This window comes from Heptranchias perlo, chromosome 7, assembly GCF_035084215.1.
Source record: "Heptranchias perlo isolate sHepPer1 chromosome 7, sHepPer1.hap1, whole genome shotgun sequence".
Lineage (NCBI taxonomy): Eukaryota > Metazoa > Chordata > Chondrichthyes > Hexanchiformes > Hexanchidae > Heptranchias > Heptranchias perlo.
In genome coordinates this window covers 7366127-7388252 of record NC_090331.1, presented here as the reverse complement: position 1 = coordinate 7388252, position 22126 = coordinate 7366127, and the positions used below count along the sequence as shown (strand labels likewise).

General features: G+C 47.6%; 1 protein-coding gene across 1 annotated transcript in view; it reads right to left on the bottom strand.

Annotated features, from left to right (window-relative positions):
* Positions 1–22126, bottom strand: part of LOC137323493 (receptor-type tyrosine-protein phosphatase-like N) — a 227795-nt gene that overhangs the window by 102478 nt on the left and 103191 nt on the right. The window contains exons 11-12 of the mRNA XM_067987003.1: positions 17953–18032; positions 643–707 (exon numbers count right to left, since the gene is read on the bottom strand). Of these exons, the coding sequence (XP_067843104.1) occupies positions 643–707; positions 17953–18032 (145 nt within the window). The remainder of the gene's footprint in view (positions 1–642; positions 708–17952; positions 18033–22126) is intronic.

Sequence of the window (22126 nt, the reverse complement as noted above, 5' to 3'; positions counted from 1 at the left end):
CCGTCACCAATAGGGGGAACCAGCAATGCAAGGCAAAAGAACCAGAGGGGGTGATGAGGATAATTTGTTTGTTCGCAGTGAGTTGTTATGATCTGGAATGCGCTGCCTGAAAGGGCGGTGGAAGCAGATTCAATAGTAACTTTCAAAAGGGAATTGGATAAATACATGAAGGAGGAAAAAAATTTACAGGGCTATGGGGAAAGAGCAGGGGAGTGGGACTAATTGGATAGCTCTTTCAAAGAGCCAGCACAGGCACAATGGGCCAAATGGCCTCCCTCTGGTGCTGTATGATTTGATGATTTATTAGGGAAGATTGCCTTGGGTCCGCATTCAGGTGCGCTGGATCACCTGGGAGCAGCGAGTATCAGGACATCTTGCCAGTAAAGGATGCTGCCCGTTTCTCCGATATCCGCTGCGCCCAGGCACAGACCCAGGAAGACCTCCCTGTTGTACCTCCCTCCACCAGGCGCCCCCTTTAGAGTTGGCAGGTCTAAGCCCAGACAGCTGGGATCGAGCAGGTGAGAACCACTCGCTGAATCGGGCAGTCGCCCAACATACGGGAATAACTGGGCAGTGCTGCCCGTGCCTGTAACCGCGGTGCCCAACGACCGCGGATAATTGGAGAAGACTGCTGTCACTTACCTCACCCACGCCAGCCTGCACTATCTTCAAACCCGTCTCCGCTTCCAGGTGCCACTTGTCTGCAACTGAAGATGGAAAAAGGAGAAACATTTCTGTACAGGTTCAGGAGTTATTTCGCACTCACCCAGCGACACGAGGCATTTCACAGTGACACAAGGTATGACACACCCATATTCCAACATGAATTATTGCACATCCCGTGACACGAGGTATTACACACTCATATTGTGGCACAAATTATTGCACACCCACTGCAACAAGTAATTACACACCCATACAGTGCCACGAGTTAGTGCACCCTCTGAGTCGGAAGGTCATGGGTTCAAGACCCACATCAGGACTTCATAATCTAGGCTGACACTCCGAGTGCAGCACTGAGGGAGCGCCGCAGTCAGGGATCCAGTCGTCTGAATGAGACGTTAAACTGAGGCCCCGTCTGCCCACTAAGGTGGGCATAAGACATTCCACAGCGCTACTTCAAGAAGTGGAGATGCCGGTGATGGACTGGGGTGGACAAATGTAAGGAGTCTTACAACACCGGGTTATAGTCCAACAGCTTTATTTGAAATCACAAGCTTTCGGAGGCTTCCTCCTTCGTCAGGTGAGGAAGCCTCCGAAAGCTTGTGATTTTCAAATAAAGCTGCTGGACTATAACCCGGTGTTGTAAGACTCCTTACATTTGACTACTTCAAGAAGAACAGGGTCTTCCTCCTTGTGTCCTGGCCAATATACATCCCTCAACAAATGCCATCGCAAGATAATTTCTCTCATTTATTGTTTGTGGGATCTTGCTGTGCCCTCGCCAGCTGTGTTTGTCTACATAACAACAGTGACTGCACTTCAAATATGTAGTTCATTGACTGTGAAGTGCCTTGGAATCCCCTGCAGGTGTGAGAGTTGCTGTAATAAAAGTTATATCTTTTCTTTCGCTATCGGTGCAGACGAGAGGGAGCTTTACTCCACATCCCACCATGCGGTACCAGACAGTACCTGGGAGCACTGGGTACATAAAATAAAAGAAAGAACTCGCATTTATACAGCGCCTTTCCAACCTCAGGACGTCCCAAAGCGCTTTACAGCCAATGAAGTACTTTTTTTTTTAGAAGAGTAGTCACTGTTGTAATGTCGGAAACGTGACAGCTAATCTGCGCACAGCAAGATCCCACAAACAGCAATGAGATAATGACCAGATCACCTGTTTATTTTTAAAGTGATGTTGGTTCAAAAAATATACACTCGTTGAAGTGTTCAAAATTGTGACAGGGTTTGGGAGGGTAAATTGTGAGAGACTACATCCACAGGTTGGTGAATCAGGACGTAAACTGAGGCTCGGTAGTCGAAGCAGACAGGGTTATTTGAACGCAGAATGACGTACCAGAACGGGCTGTTGATGCTGTGTTTGTCACATTAAGAGGGAATTAGATAAATAGGAAGAATATTAAAGCGTAGGAGGAAACGAGCGGGGAGATGGGGTTACAGTAGGACCCAGCAATGGCACAGGTAACGAGGTTAGTGAATAGCTTCCTTCTGTGTTGAAATTTCAGATTGAGACAATAATATTCACCACTTCAACCCAACAGTGGACTTGTTTCAGGGTAATATGGAGGGAACTGGTTCCTGCTCCCGGTAGGTGACCGATAACTCATCATTTTTCAGTCTTATTCATATTGTGAGCGCTCTGCTGTTATGTATCATCTGAATTTTACTGGAGGACATGCTGGTGTGTTATATTATTGCGCTACTCTTTTACCTCAGTTACTGAGATAGGCTGAAGGACCTTGGTCTATTTACTTTAGAGCAGCGTAGACTTAGAGACGACCTGATAGAGGTCTATGAAATAATTAAAGGGCTGGATCGAGTCCCCGTTGAGAGATTATTCCAGTTTGACAGATTGGGGAGGACCGGGGGTCAGGAGTTTAAACTATGGAAGAGCAGGAATAGACTGGATGTTGGGAGGTTCTCCTTTCCCCGGAGAGCAGTGAGTCTCTGGAATGTGTTGCCGGCCGGTGTGGTCGGTGCCGACTCTCTGCTCACCCTCAAGAGGGAACTGGACCGGTGCCTGACCGGGGCACAGATCGCATCGTATAGAAGGGAAGTGTCTTTATAGAAAACACTCGGTGTCCGTGTGATCTCCTGGACTGGGTTCGATCGCCTGAGGGTGGGGGAGGCGAGGTGGGGTGGGGGTGGGAGAGGAATTTTGCAGAGTGTTTCTTCCCCTTATTGGCCCTGGGGTTTTCCTCTGTTTTTTTTTGCCTCTCCCAGGAGATGACATGGCTGCAGGGGGAGGGAGGAGGTGTCTAATCACGATGCTCCTGCCATCACAGTGTGGGGTAGGCTCGATGAACCAGCAGGTCTTTTCCTGCCCATTAAATTTCATATGTCCGTACGTTGCACTGGGGTTTGAATCCCTCTCGAATCAATAGGATGAAAGTCTGCGACCTCCCTCCTGGCCATACGCGGTCTATATGAGATGAGTTTGGCCAGTCTCTGCCTAGTTCCTGGTGGGTTTGAATCTACAGTGCAAAACTGCCCCTAATTTCAGTCTGACTCCAATCTCACTGTGAAGGGCCAGGAGGATGACTGGAGTGGGAAACAGTAACATCACTTCCGTCCTGTGAGGTACGTCCTTCTCTCGTTGAGGCAGTGTAGAGGGAGCTTTACTCTGTATCTAACCCGTGTTGAACCTGCCCTGGGAGTGTTTGATGGGACAGTGTAGAGGGAGCTTTACTCTGTATCTAACCTGTGCTGTACCTGATTTACGAGTCCCCGCTGACATTACATACCTCCCATTTCCCCATACAGACATCCTTCAGAATCATGAGCAATAAAAACTCACCACCTCCTTGATTCCCCCCTAAAAAAAGACACAGACTATTAACTCTGTTTGAGAAGGATGCACTCCTGGCTTTTTTTCTTGTCTGCTAAAACGTGGGAACAAAATTGATATGAAGAAAGCGAAACTTCAGCAAAAAAAAATAATTCCGAGCTGGCACTGATGTCGCACCAAATTCTAAAATAAGAAACCTGCGGCACCTTAAACACAAATTTATTATCAGCTCACACTGAAGGTGACTACAAGTGAAAATTCCCAGTCAGCTGGTTTCGACGCAGCTGCTGAAGGTTGGGGAGTTGGCGGTTCCCGGGCAGTTAAGGGTTAAATCTGCCAAGGACAGTGGGATGGGCAGGGCGATTCGGAAGTAAGTTGCCGGGTCCAAGCAGAAGGATAGAGGACAAGTGGGGATGAGCCAACAGTGTTTCTGTGCAAGGCGTTTGGTCGGACCTTATTGAGATCGTTTTATGCAGTTCCAGTCAACGAATTTTAGTAAGGATATTGGGAACATAAGGAGCAGGAGCAGGCCATTCAGCCCCTCGGGCCTCCTCCGCCATTCGGTTCGACCACAGCTACACCGTACCTCAACTCCATTTACCCGCCTTAGCTCCATATCCCTCGATACCCCTGACCTACCGAGAATCTACATTACAAAAAATTTTGGGGAAAAAAATTCAACAGGGCTGGGGGGAAAGTGCAGGGGCGGGGGGGGGGGGGGGGGGGAGTGGGACTAACTGGATAGTTCTTTCAAAGAGCCGGCACAGGCACGATGGGCTGAATGGCCTCCCTTCTGTGCTGTATCGTGCTATGAAACAACGAAACAACAGTGACTGCACTTTAAAAATACTTCATTGGCTGTACAGCACTTTGGGACGTCCTGAGGTTGGAAAAGTCGCCCTAGAAATGCAAGTTCTTTCTTTCTCTTGCAGTTTTGAAAGCTTCAATTGGCCCCCAGCGGCCACCGCCATTTTGGGGGAAGTGGGGGGGGTGGGAAAAAGGAGGTCCAGATTTCCACTACCCTCTGTGTGGAAAAAGTGCTTCCTGATTTCTCTCCTGAACGGCCTGACACTAATTTTACTACTTCCCCGATCAGAGGAAATACTGTTAACCTTCAGAGGGGAAAGAGGGGCTAAATTTAATCAAGGTCTCAGGACTTTATAAATTGAGATGGGACATGGGCTGGTTTTCATTCGGATAAGAGCAGGCTTCGAATTGATCTATTTTCAAGATTATGAAGGGATTTGCCAAAAACCGGTCCAGAAAAATTGCTGGCTGCGGTGAAGAGTGGTGTTACTTTATGAATGACGTCAGGCCATGGAGAGGGTGCGAAGGAGATTCACTGAGATCCACAAGTCATTGAAAGTAGCAACGCAGATTAACAAGGCCATTTAAAAAATGCAAATAAAGCACTGGGGTTCGTTTGGGTACTGTGCACTGTTTTGGTCTCCATATTACAAAAAGGATATAGAGGCACTGGAGAAGGTGCAAAAAAGATTTACAAGGGCTGATATCAGAACTGAGATGTTGTAACTGTCAGGAAAGATTGAACAGGCCGGGGCTCTTCTCTCTAGAAAAGAGAAGTCTGAGGGGTGACCTGATAGAAGGGGTTTGATAGAGTAGACGTAGAGATGTTTAAACTTGTGGAGAAGTGCAAAACTAGGGGTCATAAATATAAGATAGTCACTAATAAATCCAATAGGGAATTCAGGAGAAACTTCCTTACCCAGAGTGGTGGGAATGTGGAACTCGCTACCTCAAGGAGTGGTTGACGCGAATAACAGATACTTTTAAGGGGAAGCTAGGTAAACACATGAGGGAGAAAGGAACAGGAGGGTTTGCTGATAGGGATGAAGTAGGGAGGGAGGAGGCTTGTGTGGAGCACAAACACAGGAATGGACCAGTTGGGCCGACTGGCCTGTTTCTGTGCTGTAAATTTTATATTACCAGACCTGAGTGGCTTTGGTTAGAAGGAGAGACGACAGCAACTGGGGCTCATTGCATTAGAAGCAGCAAGTTTCAGAGGAGATCTGATGGAGGTGTTCAAAATGATGAGAGGTTCTGATAAGATAATTCAGGAAAAATAAATTTCCACTTGTCAGTGAGTCACTAACTAGCGGACCTATATTTAAGATCATCAGCAAAAGAACAAAAGAGAGGGGTTAGGAGAATTCTAATCTTAAATGCGGAAAGTTGTTAGGATATGGAATGGTTCCACCAGAAACGGTGGTGGGAGCAGAATCCATAATGGCTTTTAAAAGGGAAGTGAATAAATACTTGAAAAGGATAAAATTAAAATGGAGAAAAGACCGGGACATTGGACTAAGTGGATAGCTCTTTCAGAGAGCGATTTCAGAGGGCTAATGGAATGTTGGCCTTCATCTCAAGGGGACTGGAATACAAAGCTGTAACATAACAAGTCCTGGTTAGACCCCATCTGGAGACTGCATTCAGTTCTGGGCACCGCACCTCAGGAAGGATATACTGGCCTTGGAGAAGGTGCAGTGCAGATTCACCAGAATGATAGAGACTAAAAGGGTTAAATTATGAGGACAGGTTGCATAGACTTTGGTTTGTATCCCTTTAAATATAGAAGATTATGGGGTGATTAAGATGATTAAAGGATTTGATAGAGTAGGTAGAGAGAAACTATTTCCTCTGGTGGGGGGAGTCCAGAACAAGGGGGCATAACTTTAAAATTAGAGCTAGGCCGTTCAGGGGTGATGTCGGGAAGCACTTCTTCACACAAAGGGGAGTGGAAGTCTGAAATTCTCCCCCAAAAAAGCTGTTGAGGCTGGGGGTCAATTGAAAATTTCAAGGCTGAGATTGATAAGATTTTTTGTCCGGTAAGCGTAGTAAGGGATATGGAACCAAGGTGGGTAAATTAAATTAAGATACAGATCAGCCTTGGTCGAGTCAAATGGCAGAACAGGCTCGAAGGGCTGAATGGCCTCCTCCTGTTCCAATGAGAGCTGGCACAGGCACGATGGGCTGAATGACTGTCTACTGAGCTGCAAAATTCAATGATTCCAAGAGTAGGCCACAGGAGCAAACAATACAAATTTTGTTCAAAGACAATTAGATGCATATCTGCAAGAAGTCACTAAACCATTAGGCAAGGATATTAAGGGATATGGAACCAAGGCTGGTAGATGAGTTAAGACACAGATCATCCACGATCCAACTGATTGGCAGAACAGGCTCGAGGGGCTGAAATGGCCTCCTCCTGTTCCTGTGTTCCTGGAAGGGTTTGAGGGATCGAGTGAGAAGGCAGGTGGTTGGGTTGATGGGTCAAAAGGGCGAGCTTCCTTCTTAAAAATATTTACTCTTCAAAATAAAGGCACGGTGAGGTACGGAGTCACAGAGTAGAGAACGTGGGTTTGTGCGACTGCTCACAAAAGGAAGTTGAGACAATTAATTACTCAAGAAAAAGAACTGAACAAATATCCTGTTAAGAATGGTGGATACAAGAATAGGTGCGGACTGAGATGATCCAAGCACGCATGTCCTGATTCTACTTGTGCAATGGGGGCAGGGAAGGGGAGAATGTTGTCCATGGAGGGCTGATGGCTAAGTTTGAATAAGGTGAATGAATATTCTGGAGCTTCGCTTGATTCTGGGAACTTCCTAGTCTGAACCCTACAAGATAGGTCCATATGAAGATCCTTTAGCCCATCCTTCCAGAATACCAACGACTTGCATTTATATAATGTCATCAATGTCGCAAAACGTCCCAACGTGCTTCACAGGAGCGATTATCAGCGAGCCACATAAGGAGAGTGCAAAAGACAAGGCTGAAGCGTTTGCAACCATCTTCAGCCAGAAGTACCGAGTGGATGATCCATCTCGGCCTCCTCCAAATATCCTCACCATCACCGAAGCCAGTCTTCAGCCAATTCGATTCACTCCACGTGATATCAAGAAACGGCTGAGTGCACTGGATACAGCAAAGGCTATGGTGCCCGACAACATCCCAGCTGCAGTGCTGAAGACTTGTGCTCCAGAACTAGCCGCGCCTCTAGCCAAGCTGTTCCAGTACAGCTACAACACTGGCATCTACCCGACAATGTGGAAAGCTGCCCAGGTAAGTCCTGTCCAAGAAAAGCAGGACAAATCCAATCTGGCCAATTACCGCCCCATCAATCCACTCTCAATCATCAGCAAAGTGATGGACGGTGTCATCGACAGTGCTATCAAGCGGCACTTACTCACCAATAACCTGCTCACCGATGCTCAGTTTGGGTTCCATCAGGACCACTCGGCTCCAGACCTCATTACTGCCTTGTTCCAAACATGGACGAAAGAGCTGAATTCCAGAGGTGAGGTGAGAGTGACTGCCCTTGACATCAAGGCAGCATTTGACTGAGTGTGGCACCAAGGAGCCCTAGTAAAATTGAAGTCAATGGGAATTAGGGGGAAAACTCTCCAGTGGTTGGAGTCATACCTAGCACAAAGGAAGATGGTAGTGGTTGTTGGAGGCCAATCATCTCAGTCCCAGGACATTACTGCAGGAGTTCCTCAGGGCAGTGTCCTAGGCCCAACCATCTTCAGCTGCTTCAACAATGACCTTCCCTCCGTCATAAGGTCAGAAATGGGGATGTTTGCTGATGATTGCACAGTGTTCAGTTCCATTCGCAACCCCTCAGATAATGAAGCAGTCCGCGCCCGCATGCAGCAAGTCCTGGACAACATCCAGGCTTGGGCTGATAAGTGGCAAATAACATTCACGCCAGACAAGTGCCAGGCAATGACCATCTCCAACAAGAGAGAGTCTAACCATCTCCCCTTGACATTCAACCGCATTACCATCGCTGAATCCCCCACCATCAACATCCTGGGGGTCATCATTGACCAGAAACTTAACTGGACCAGCCACATAAATACTGTGGCTACAGGAGCAGGTCAGAGGCTGGGTATTCTGCGACGAGTGACTCACCTCCTGACTCCCCAAAGCCTTTCCACCATCTACAAGGCACAAGTCAGGAGTGTGATGGAATACTCTCCACTTGCCTGGATGAGTGCAGCTCCAACAACACTCAAGAAGCTCGACACCAACCAGGACAAAGCAGCCTGCTTGATTGGCACCCCATCCACCACCCTAAACATTCACTCCCTTCACCACCGGCGCACTGTGGCTGCAGTGTGTACCATCCACAGGATGCACTGCAGCAACTCGCCAAGGCTTCTTCGACAGCACCTCCCAAACCCATAACCTCTACCACCTAGAAGGACAAGGGCAGCAGGCACATGGGAACAACACCACCTGCACGTTCCCCTCCAAGTCACACACCATCCCGACTTGGAAATATATCGCCGTTCCTTCATCGTCGCTGGGTCAAAATCCTGGAACTCCCTTCCTAACAGCACTGTGGGAGAACCTTCACCACACGGACTGCAGCGGTTCAAGAAGGCGGCTCACCACCACCTTCTCAAGGGCAATTAAGGATGGGAAATGAATGCCGGCCTTGCCAGCGACGCCCACATCCCGAGAATGAATAATAAAAAAAAGATATTAGGAAAGGTGACCAAAAGTTTGGTCAAAGAGGTAGGTTTTAAGGAGTGTCTTAAAAGAGGAAAGAGAGGCGGAGAGGTTTAGGGAGGGAATTCCAGGGCTTAGGGCCGAGGCAGCTGACAGCATGGCTGCCAACGGTGGGGCGATTAAAACAGAGGATGTGCAAGAAGTCGGAACTGGAGGAGCGCAGAGATCTCGGAGGGTTGTGGGGCTGGAGGAGGTTACAGAGATAGGGCAGAATTTAAAAACAAGGATGAGAATTTTAAAATCGAGGCGTTGCTGGACCAGGAGTCAATGTAGGTCAGCGAGCACAGAGGATGCTCGGTGAACATGACTTGATGCGAGTTTGGATGCAGGCAGCAATCTTTCCCATTACTCCATTTGTAGCATCCAACTGTTTCTTAGAATAGTTTGGTATTAACCACCCTCCTGGGAAACCTATTCCAACTGTGGACTGCCCTCTGTATCAAGAGATATTTTCTGACTGTCCGAAACTTACCCATCACAGCCCTGACCCCGTGCCCTCTTGTCCTGGGATGATTGAAAGTACCATTTCTGGTGTATTTTCGCTGTCCCATTCAAAACTTCCGTAACTCCTTGATCTAAACCAAGGAGTGCGTTTCCCTGTTGAATCACTGTGGGGTCTCAACCATGATGTGGAGATGCCGGTGATGGACTGGGGTTGACAATTGTAAACAATTTTACAACACCAAGTTATAGTCCAACGATTTTTATTTGAAATCTACAAGCTTTCGGAGGCTTCCTCCTTCCTCAGGTAATTGTCAGGAGCTCCTTGAAGCCTACGCTAAACCAGGCAGTGCATCAACTCATTGAGGGGATTTAAACCAGACAATGAATCGACCCATTGAGAGGATCTAAACCAGGCAAATGCACTGACGCATCAAGGGGATAGGAACAGGAGGAGGCCATTCAGCCCCTCGAGCCTGTTCTGCCGGTCAATAAGATCACGGCTGATCTGTCTCTCAACTCCATCTACCCGCCTTGATTCCCTAACCCTTATCTAAATCAGGCAGCGCGTCTACTCACTGGAGGGGATATAAACCAGGCCACGCGTTGGAGGGACCTGCTCGGTGTTATTTTGTAAAAGGCGAATTAAAAACTCATTCTTTTTTTTAAAAAAAAAACAACAGCACTGCGCTCCATCAATTCCTGTATCTTAAAGAGCAATCACTTTGTTTTCCATTAACTTGCTCCGACAGAGTGCGTTTCCTTCCACATGTCCGCCAGCAAGGCTACCTGCTGATTTCTAAATTAAATTAGCCTCTGTCAAATTAACAAACTTGTTTTGAATTTTGATGAGACTTAAAAAAGGCTTTTCGTCCCTCTTGAAGTTGTAATTATTGCTGTTTACGCCTTGGCTTCCTCAGGACCCGGTGCACAGTTTTCCCAATTGTTCCCATCGACTTGGCTGGGAATTATCGGCAGATTATTCTGCTCACTACAACAACTTGCATTTATATAGCGCCTTTAACGTAGTAAAATGTCCCAAGGTGCTTCACAGGAGCGTAAATCAGACAAAATCTGACACCGAGTCACATAAGGAGATATTCGGACAGCCGACCAAAAGCTCGGTCAAAGAGGTAGGTTTTAAGGAGGAGAGAGAGGCGGAGAGGTTTAGGGAGGGACTTCCAGAGCTGATTATTTATTCTCTCGACTTCAAAACTCGCCTCCTTCAGTCTTCCCCTTCCTCCTACAATCTACAGCCATTTAAAACCTCAACTTGGGATCAATCTCCTTTTCGAATTGCCTCGTCTTTGTTCTTTCAACCTCCTGCAATGCAGGCCTTCACTCGGGTTTCCTAATTTAATAAAAACATCAGTCAGCAGCTCAAGGAATGAAGACAGATTGATTATAAAATCTATAATCTACAGTACAGGCGGAGACAGTTCACTAATCGAGCTGGTGCTGGTGCTGGCTCTGGCTCTGGCAACTGGACCCATCTGGTGTAATCCCAAGTCCCCTATCCTTGTATTTTCTTTCTTTTCAAATAAATACTCATCCAGTTTCCTTTCAAATGTTGTTATCGACAACTTGCATTTAGATAGCGCCTTTAACGTAGTAAGATGTCCCAAGGTGCTTCCCGGGAGCGTGAATCAGACAAAAAATAGACAGAGTCCAAGAAGGAGATATTAGGACAGGCGACCAAAAGCTTGGTCAAAGAGGTAGGATTTAAGAAGCGTCTTAAAAAGGAGGAGAGAGAGGCGGAGAGGTTTAGGGAGGGAATTCCAGAGCTCAGGGGCCTAGGCAGCTGAAGGCACGGCCGCCAATGGTGGAGCGAAGGAAACTTGGAGGCCGGAATTGGAGGAACGAGGGTTGTAGCACTGGAGGAGATTACAGAGATTTTTTTTGGGGGGGAGGGGTGGGGGCGAGGGCTATGGAGCAATTTGAACACAATGATGTGAATTTTAAATTCTCATCTCTAACCTTAAAAACCACTGATGCAAAACCTCTGTGCAAAAACATTTCTAACTTCCCGCTTAATTCTTCCAGCGATAATCCTACGTCCATGTCACCTTGTTACCGATACCCTCTTGAAAACCTCATATAGTTTCAAAAACGCTCTATTAGATGCACCTATGGTGCATTTTGATAAGAATAATAAGGGGGCCACATTGTCCTTGGAAAATAAGTCTAAATGGGGGAGAGGAGCAAAGGGATCTGGGGGTACAGATACTCAAATCACTAAAAGTCACAACGCAGGTTAATAAGGCCATAAAAAAAAAAGACAAATCAAACACTGGGGTTCATTTCCAGAAGGACAGAATTGAAAAGCAGAGAAGTTATGTTAAACTTGTATCGAACCTTGGTTAGACCACACTTGGAGTACTGTGAACAGTTCTGGTCTCCATATTATAGAAAGGATATAGAGGCACTGGAGAAGGTGCAAAAAAAGAATTACTGGGATGATACCAGAACTGAGAGATTGAACAGGCTGGGGCTCTTTTCTTTAGAAAAGAGAAGGCTGAGGGGTGACCTGATAGAGGTCTTTAAGATTACGAAAGGGGAGATGCAGAGAAGATGTTTCCACTTGTTGGGGAGACCAAAATTAGTGGTCATAAATATAAGATAGTCACTAATAAATCCGATAGGGGATTCAGGAGAAACTCCTTTACCCAGAGAGTGGTGAGAATGTGGAACTCGCTCCCACAAGGAGTAGTTGAGGCGAATAACAGAGATACATTGAAGGGGAAGCTGGATAAACACATGAGGGAGAAAGGAATAGAAGGATTTGCTGATAGAGTTATAGGAAGTAGACATGAACCAGTTGGGCCGAATGGCCTGTTTCTGTGCTGTAAATTCTATGTAATGTCAACCTTCGCTGTTCCAGTGAGGGGGAAAAAAACAGCCTTAATTTTTAGGCCTTCCTTGGCGATGACTGTTGAAGAAAGTCTGATAAAAGGGTCTATATCTGAAGTGTTAACCTCTCGTCCAGATACTGAAGGGCCTGCTCTTGGATTGCTGGAATATTTCTATGTTTTATAAGCCCTCAACAACGAATCCATTTTATCTTCCGGACAGTCAGGCCGCATTTATCTGAATTGAAAAAAAATAAAGAACGGGTGGGGGATTATATCAAATGGAAGGCTGACAAAGAGCAGGAGCCTCCGGAGGAGATTTGCTAAACGTTTGGAGCGACTGTGAAGCAGGAGACTCCCCTCGCCTCATGTCTTTAGCGTGGAGACGTTTAATTAATCCCCGGCGTTCTCCTGAGCAGGTGCACGAAAGGCGGGGTTGACTGACGCATGCGGCACTTATCGTGACCTATATTCAGCGTGAAGGTCACATCCATATTCAGGGGGAGTTTACAGAATACAGAATCCGTTTCAGAAGCTGCTTTTCCAGCCACACAGAGCGTGCCCTTTAATCAACCAACCAACAATCGATAGCGTCTCGCCTGCAGAATAATTAACCCACCGGCTTCCATCCTTTCTTAAAAAAAAAGATTGTAAACAGATGAGGATCGGGAGGATGTGCCCACCGCTCGATTACGAGGCCCGTTAATGAGAAACCGTTTGTTGCCGCTTGCAGACATAATGAGAGTCACCAAGGAAAGCTCGGCCCCTCTATTTGTTCCAAGATGTGGCTATCGATGGGATTTATCAGTAAAGGAAGAACTTGCATTTGTATAGCGCCTTACACGACCTTAGGAGGTCTCAAAGCATTCACAGCCAATTAAGTACTTTCTGAAATACAGTCACTGTTGTAATGTAGGAAACGCGGCAGTCATAGGAACAGGAGTAGGCCATTCAGCCCCTCGTGCCTGCTCCGCCATTTGATAAGATCATGGCTGATCTGTGATCTAATTCCATATACCTGCCTTTGGCCCATATCCCTTAATAACTTTGGTTGCCAAAAAGCTATCTATCTCACATTTAAATTTAGCAATTGAGCTAGTATCAATTGCTGTTTGCGGAAGAGAGTTCCAAACTTCTACAACCCTTTGTGTGTAGAAATGTTTTCTAATCTCGCTCCTGAAAGGTCTGGCTCTAATTTTTAGACTGTGCCCCCTACTCCTAGAATCCCCAACCAGCGGAAATAGTTTCTCTCTATCCACCCTATCCGTTCCCCTTAATATCTTATAAACTTCGATCAGATCACCCCTTAACCTTCGAAACTCCAGAGAATACAACCCCAATTTGTGTAATCTCTCCTCGTAACTCAACCCTTGAAGTCTGGGTATCATTCTAGTAAACCTACGCTGCACTCCCTCCAAGGCCAATATGTCCTTCCGAAGGTGCGGTGCCCAAAACTGCTCACAGTACACCAGGTGCGGTCTAACCAGGGTTTTGTGTAGCTGCAGCATAACTTCTGTCAATTTGCGCACAACAAGATCCCACAAAGCAACGTGATAATGACCAGATAATCTGGGGTTTTTTTTAGTGATGTTGGTTGAGGGATAAATATTGGTCCAGGACACCGGGGAGAACTCCCCTGCTCTTCTTCGAAACAGTGGCCGTGGGATCTTTTACGTCCACCCGAGGGGGCAGACGGGGCCTTGATTTAACGTCTCATCCGAAAGACGGCACCTCTGGCAGTGCAGCACTCCCTCAGTACTGCACTGGGAGTGTCAGCCTAGATTATGGGCTCAAGTCTCTGGAGTGGGACTTGAACCCACAACCTTCTGACTCAGAGGCGAGAGTGCTACCCACTGAGCCACAGCTAACACCGTGATGTAACGTTATGTATGTCTTTCAATGGCTCGCTGCCCAGTGTTTTCACAGCCACACAGGAAGATCCCCAGCTCAATCACTGGTCTATGCTGACACTGCATGTAGCCCACTAGCCCTTGGTTTGTGGTGGTGGGAGTAGGGAGAGAGAGAGAAAGAAAGCGAAAGAAAGAAAGAAAGAAAGAAAGCGAAAGAAAGAAGAGAGAAAGCGAAAGAAAGAAAGAAAGAAAGAAAGAAAGAAAAAGAAAGAAAGCGAAAGAAAGAAAGAAAGCAAAAGAAACAAAAGGAAGAAAGGAGAGAAAGCGAAAGAAAGGAGAAAGAAAGAAAGAAAGAAAGAAAGAAAGAAAGAAAGAAAGCGAAAGAAACAAAGGAAGAAAGAAAGAAGAGAGAAAGCGAAAAAAAGAAAGAGAAAGAGAGAGAAAGCGAAAGAAAGAAAGAAAGAAAGAAAGAAAGAAAGAAGAGAGAAAGCGAAAGAAACAAAGGAAGAAAGAAAGAAGAGAGAAAGCGAAAGAAAGAAAGAAAGGAGAAAGAAAGAAAGAGAAAGAAAGAAAAAAAGAAAGAAAGGAGAGAGAGAAAGAAAGAAAGAACGAACGAACAAAAGAGAAAAAGAAAAGTCAGCCATAGTTCCACCTTCTAGCGACCTCTGCTGGAAAGCGAGTGTCTCTCTCTTCATCCCATGCTCACGTCCGCTAACCTCACCGCCCAAATGAGCTCCATTACCTGGCTCAGAATCAAGAACGAGAGCTTGGCAGGGCAGATCTTTCACTTGCTCCTGCAGAGATTTAAACATTCTCTCGTCCAAATTCCCTCCGCGCCCCTGGGTGGGTGGGGTAATATATGAATAATAAAGCTCTTGATTGCTAGCCAGCGACCCGTGCTGGAAATGTGTACCTGATGTGGGCAACGAATGAAAACAGGATTGGACTCGCTTGTGATGTTTCCCCCCCCCCCCATGAAGACAGTCTGACGCTCGCTATCAAAGCTCGCTCGTGGACAATGGCCAGTTGGATGACGTACCCGAGGGGCTCACGGTGCCCGTTGACGATACCGCTCAACAACAACAACTTGCATTTATGTAGCGCCTTTAAACCTAAAAAAAACGCCCCAAGGCGCCTCTCAGGAGCGTATTCAAGCAGAAATTTGACAGCGAGCCGCATATGGAGATATTAGGACAGGTGCTTGGTCAAAGAGGTAGGTTTTAAGGAGTGTCTTAAAAGGCAGAGAGCGAGGTAGAGAGGTGGAGAGGTTTACGGAGGGAATTCCAGAGCTTAGGGCCTAGGCAGCTGAAGGCACAGACGCCAACGGTGGAGCGAAGGAAATAGGGGATGTGCAAGAGGAGGGCAGAGACCTCGGAGGGTTGTAGGGCTGGAGGAGGTTACAGCGATAGGGAGGGGGCGAGGGCCAAGGAGGGATTTGAAAACAAGGATGAGAATTTTAAAATTGAGGCATTCCCGGACCGAGAGCCAATGTAGGTCAGCGAGCACAGGGGGTGATGGGTGAACGAGACTTAGTGCGAGTTAGGATATGGGGCAGCAGAGTTTTGGATGAGCTCAAGTTTATGGAGGGTGGAAGATGGGGGGCCGGCCAGGAGAGCATTGGAATAGTCAAGTCTAGAGGTAACAAAGGCATGGATGAGATTTCAGCAGCAGCTGATGAGCTGAGGCAGGGGCGGAGACGGGCGATGTTACGGAGGTGGAAGTAGGTGGTCTTGATGATGGAGCGGATATGGGGTCGGAAGCTCATCTCAGGGTCAAATAGGACGCCAAGGTTGCGAACGGTCTGGTTCGGCCTCAGACAGTGGCCAGGGAGAGGGATGGAGTCGGTGTCTAGGGAACGGAGTTTGTGGCGGGGACCGAAGACAATGGCTTCGGTCTTCCCAATATATAGCTGGAGGAAATTTTGCTCATCCAATACTGGATGTCGGACAAGCGGTGTGACAAATGAGAGACAGTGGAGGGGTCGAGAGAGCTGGCGGTGAGGTAGAGCTGGGTGTCGTCAGCATAAATGTGGAACCTGACGTGTTTTCGGATAATATCACCGAGGGGCAGCATGTAGATGAGAAATAGGAGGGGGCCTTCTTCAGGAGAGGAAGGGGGAAGGGGGAATGGGGAAGGGGGAAGCAGGGGGAAGAAAATTAGCAGGAATAATCCTGCCTGCTCTCAGTCTTGGATTATGGGCTACAGCCAACAAAAAGAACGCACCATGCAAAGAGTGTAAGGATAAACCCAGCAACTACAGGCCAGTCAGTTTAACTTCAGTGGTGGGGAAACGTCTAGAAACAATAATCCAGGACAGAATTAACAGTTACTTGGACAAGTGTGGATTGATTAGAGAAAGCCAGCACGGATTTGTTAAAGGCAAATCGTGTTTAACTAACTTGAGAGTTTTTTGATGAGGTAACAGGGAGGGTAGATGAGGGCAATACAGTTGATGTGATATATATGGACCTTCAAAAGGTGTTTGATAAAGTGCCGCATAATTGGCTTGTTATCAAGATTGAAGCCAATGGAATAAAGGCGGCAGTAGCAACATGGATACAGAATTGACTAAGGGACAGGAAACGGAGAGTAGTGGTGAACGGTTGTTTTTCGGACTGGAGGGAGGTGTACAGTGGTGTTCCCCAGGGTCAGTGCTGGGACCACTGCTTTTCTTGATATATATTAATGACTTGGACTTGGGTGTACAGGGCACAATTTCAAAATTTGCAGATGACACAAAACTTGGAAGTGTGGTGAACAGTGAGGAGGATAGTGATAGACTTCAAGAGGATACAGACAGGCTGGTGGCATGGGCGGACACGTGGCAGATGAAATTTAACGCAGAAAAATATAAAGTAATACATTTCGGTGGGAAGAACGAGGAGAAGCAATATAAACTAGAGGGCACAACTCTAAAAGGGGTACAGGAACAGAGAGATCTGGGAGTATATGTGCACAAATCGTTGAAGGTGGCAGGGCAGGTTGAGAAAGCGGTTAAAAAAGCATACAGGATCCTGGGCTTTATAAATAGAGGCATTGAGCACAAAAGTATGGAAGTCACGATGAACCTTTATAAAACACTGGTTCGACCACAACTGGAGTATTGTGTCCAGTTCTGGGCACCGCACTTTAGGAAAGATGTGAAGGCCTTAGAAAGGGTGCAGAAGAGATTTACTAGAATGATTCCAGGGATGAGAGATTTTAGTTACGTGGACAGACCGGAGAAGCTGGGGTTGTTCTCCTTGGAACAGAGAAGGTTGAGAGGAGATTTGATAGAGGTGTTCAAAATCATGAAGGGGTCTAGACCGAGTAGATAGAGAGAAACTGTTCCCATTGGCGGAAGGGTCAAGAACCAGAGGGCATAGATTTAAGGTGATTGGCAAAAGAACCAAAGGTGACATGAGGAAAAACTTTTTTTTTTAAACACAGCGAGTGGTTAGGATCTGGAATGCACTGCCCGAGGGGGTGGTGGAGGCAGATTCAATCATGGCCTTCAAAAAAGGGAACTGGATAAATACTTGAAAGGAAAAAAATTGCAGGGCTACGGGGATAGGGCGGGGGAGTGGGACTAGCTGAATTGCTCTTGCATAGAGCCGGCACGGACTCGATGGGCCAAATGGCCTCCTTCAATGCTGTAAACTTTCTATGATTCTAATTTGGAATTCAGCCATTCAGACCAGGAGGATCAGATCGCTCTCCTGCTATTTGGTTATCGGAAGCCAGCAGTTAAAAGGTCATACGTTAATGTCATGCCCCCACCCCCGCAAAGTACAATGTAGGGGAACGGCCTGGGCCTGTACTTACTGGCTTTGTTGGCCACTTCTGCGATGGTGAGATTCTGGTCGTTGTGCCTCAGTCTGAATGTTAGGGCTGGTCCAATGACACTGCAGCAAGAGGAGGAGGAGGAGGAGGATGGTCAGTCCGGAATCAGGCAAAGCATTGCCCACGGCAACAACAAAACAACGGACACACAGAGTTCACGTAACTGCTGCATTCGCGTGTACACACACCCACACACACACGCACCCCTTTTAAGGTGGCAGGGCAAGTTGATAAAAGCTGTTAAAAAAAAGTATATGGGATCCTGGGCTTTATTAATGGAGGCATAGAGTACAAAGGCAAGGAAGTTATGCTAAACCTTTACAAATCACTGCTTAGGCCCCAGCTGGGAGTATCGTGTCCAATTCTGGGCACCGCACTTTAGGACGGATGTCAGGGCCTTGGAGAGGGTGCAGAAGAGATTTACAGGAATGGTGCCAGGGATGAGGGACTTCAGCTATGTGGAGAGACTGGAGAAGCTGGGATTGTTCACCTTGGAGCAGAGAAAGTTAACAGGAGATTTAATAGAGGTGCTCAAAATCATGAAGGGTTTTGATAGAGCAAATAAGGTAACCAGAGGACACAGATTTAAGGTAATTGGCAAAAGAACGAAAAGGTGAGGAGAATTTTTTTTTTAACGCAGCGAGTTGTTCTGATCTGGAATGCGCTGCCTGAAAGGGCGGTGGAAGCAGATTCAATCGTAACTTTCAAAAGGGAATTAGATAAATACTTGAAGGGGAAAAAATTGCAGCGCTATGGGGGAAGAGCAGAGGGACTTATTGGATAGCTCTTTCAACGAGCCAGCACAGGCACGATGGTCCGAATGGCCTCCTCCCGTGCTGTATGATTCTACAATTCCCCCTCTCTGCAGCCTCACTGTGTTGAAATCAAAACTCATGGTACTTCATAGACCGGGTATATCAAGGAACAGAGAGGGAGTGCCAGCTTGGCTCATTCCCGAGTCTGGGTCAGAAGGTCGTTGGGTTCAAGCCCCATCCCCAGGACCTGAAGGCTCAGACTTCAGCGCAATACTGAGGGAGCGCTGCACTGTCGGAGAGTTGCTGCTCTTCAGGTGAGGCCAGGAACCCGGGGCCCGTCTGCCCCGTTCAGGTGGACATTTAAAATTTCACGGCACTATTTGAAGGGGAGGAAGGGCCATGTGTCTCGCACAACCTCCTGCCCTGAATTACCATCAAAAACACACAAAACCGGCCGTTCCGTGCCGAGTACATAGGAACAGGCACAGGCCGTTCAGCCCTTCGAACCCTTCAAGCCCGTTCCGCCGTTCAATTAGATCCTGGCTGATCTGTATCTCAACTCCATTTACCTGCCTTTGCTCCACATCCCCAGATACCCTTTTACCTATCAAAAAATCTATCGATCTCAGTCTTGAAAATCCAATCGCCCACCAAGCAAACACAGCCTTTTGGTGGGGGCGGGGAAGACAGTTCCAGATTTCCACTCCCCTTTGTGTGAAGAAGTGCTTCCTGACATCACCCCTGAACGGCCTGGCTCTGATTTTAAGGTTGTGCCCCCCTTGTTCTGGACTCTCCCCCCACCAGAGGAAGTAGTTTCTCCATGTCCACCCTACTGAATCCTTTTGTCATTTTTAAATACCTCGATTAGATCACCCCCTCAATCTCCTAATCTCAAGGGAGTACAAGTGCGGTCTACGCAACCTGGCCTCATAATTTTAACCCCTTAAGCCCCGGTATCATTCTGGTGAATCTGCGCTGCACCCTCTTCCGAGGCCAATACATCCTTCCCGAGGTGCAGTGCCCAGAACCGAATGCATTCGAGTGCTGGCCTATATTATACGCTCAGTGCCCAGGAGTGGGGCTTGAGCCCAGGCTATTCTGACTCAGATTCAAGAATACTATCAACCGAGCCAAGCTGGCACCCGCTATTTTCAGACTCCCTCCCGCTGCTCTTTGAAGCAATTCAGTCCTCCCAAAAACTGCCGCTCAGTGAGAGCAGTAACCGGTGGACTACGGGCGCGGGGTGGGGGCGGAAAAGCTTGGGGAGGTGACCAAAGCTACCAGAGTACAGTAATGTAGTAGTTATATTACTGGGCTAGTGATACAGAGAATTTGAGTTCGAATCCCACCACGGGAAGTTTGAAGATTAAGAAACTGGAATCAGCAGGAGCGACAGTGAAGCTGTCGGATTGTCATTAAAAACCCCAACTGGTTCACTAATGTCCTTTAGGGGAAGGAAACCTGCCGTCCTGGGCCTCTGTGCGACTCCACTCCCCACACCAATGCGGTTGATTCTTCATTGCCCTGTGAAGCGGTCCAGCAAGCCACTCGGGTGTATTAAACACGTTACACAGAATAACACCACACGGACTGCAGCGGTTCAAGGTGGCGGCTCACCACCACCTTCTCAGGGCAACTAGGGATAGGCAATAAACGCCGGCCAAAGAGGCTTGGCTTTTGAAGGAGGTGGGGGGCATGAGAGAGGGAAGAGGGTGTTAAAAGCCCTGGTGGATTATAGTCGAGTGGAGACTATGCAGGGCTGGAAAACACTGAAGAGCAAAGGTGGAGTGAGTCTTTGGGAAGAACTGAGTTGAGGATTCTGAAGGTGATGTGCTGGGGAAACTATCGATAGGCTTTTATTAGATAAGGGTATCAAGGGATATGGAACTTTAAAAAAAATATTCGTTCATGGGATGTGGGCGTCGCTGGCGAGGCCGGCATTTATTGCCCATCCCTAATTGCTCTTGAGAAGGTGGTGGTGAGCCGCCTTCTTGAACTGCTGCAGTCCGTGTGGTGACGGTTCTCCCACTGTGCTGTTAGGGAGGGAGTTCCAGGATTTTGACCCAGCAACGATGAAGGAACGGCCGATATATTTCCAAGTCGGGATGGTGTGTGACTTGGAGGGGAACGTGCAGGTGGTGTTGTTCCCATGTGCCTGCTGCCCTTGTCCTTCTAGGTGGTAGAGGTCACGGGTTTGGGAGGTGCTGTCGAACAAGAGAGAATCTAACCACCTCACCTTGACATTCAACGGCATCACCATCACCAAATCCCCCACCATCATCATCCTGGGGGGGTTGCTGCAGTGCATCCTGTGGATGGTACACACTGCAGCCACTGTGCGCCGGTGGTGAAGGGAGTGAATGTTTAGGGTGGTGGATGGGGTGCCAATCAAGCGGGCTGCTTTATCTTGGATGGTGTCGAGCTTCTGGAGTGTTGTTGGAGCTGCACTCATCCAGGCAAGTGGACAGTATTCCATCACACTCCTGACTTGTGCCTTGTAGGTGGTGGAAAGGCTTTGGGGAGTCAGGAGGTGAGTCACTCACCACAGAATACCCAGCCTCTGACCTGCACTTCTAGCCACAGTATTTGTATGGCTGGTCCAGTTAAGTTCCTGGTCAACGGTGACCCCCCCCAGGATGTTGATGGTGGGGGATTTGGTGATGGTAATGCCGTTGAATGTCAAGGTGAGGTGGTTAGACTCTCTCTTGTTGGAGATGGTCATTGCCTGGCATGAATGTTAGTTGCCCCTTATGAGCCCAAGCCTGGATGTTGTCCAGGTCTTGCTGCATGCGGGCACGGACTGCTTCATTATCTGAGGGGTTGCGAGTGGAACTGAACACTGTGCAATCATCAGCGAACTTCCCTATTTCTGACCTTATGATGAAGGGAAGGTCATGGATGAAGCAGCTGAAGATGGTTGGGCCTCAGACACTGCCCTGAGGAACTCCTGCAGCAATGCCCTGGGGTTGAGATGGCTAAGGTGGGTAAATGGAGTTGAGGTACCGATCAGCCACGGTCTAATTGAATGGCGGCAAAGGCTCGAGGGGCTGAATGGCCTCCGCCTGATCCTATGAAACAGGGAGCTTGCCTAAGCTGATGAGGCCAGTGACTGACAAATCGCCTATAAGTATTCGGACGTTAAGAGGCTGGGGTCTATTGAGTGTCACGGCATTGTCAGAATGGAGTCCTACAAAATATGGGAGGGGGGAAAAAAAGAGCCTTTAATTTCCAATACAACCAGTTCCCTGATTCAGCCAGTTTCCGTGGTAACGCCTGCCACCTAATGGTGGACGGGAGTACTCCGACAATGGGGTGGTTCTCAAGGCTGGATAAGAAGCCCCTGCTTCAAAGTGGCCCCACATTTCTCCAATAAGTAAAATCATTGCTTTCCTTTTGCCAAA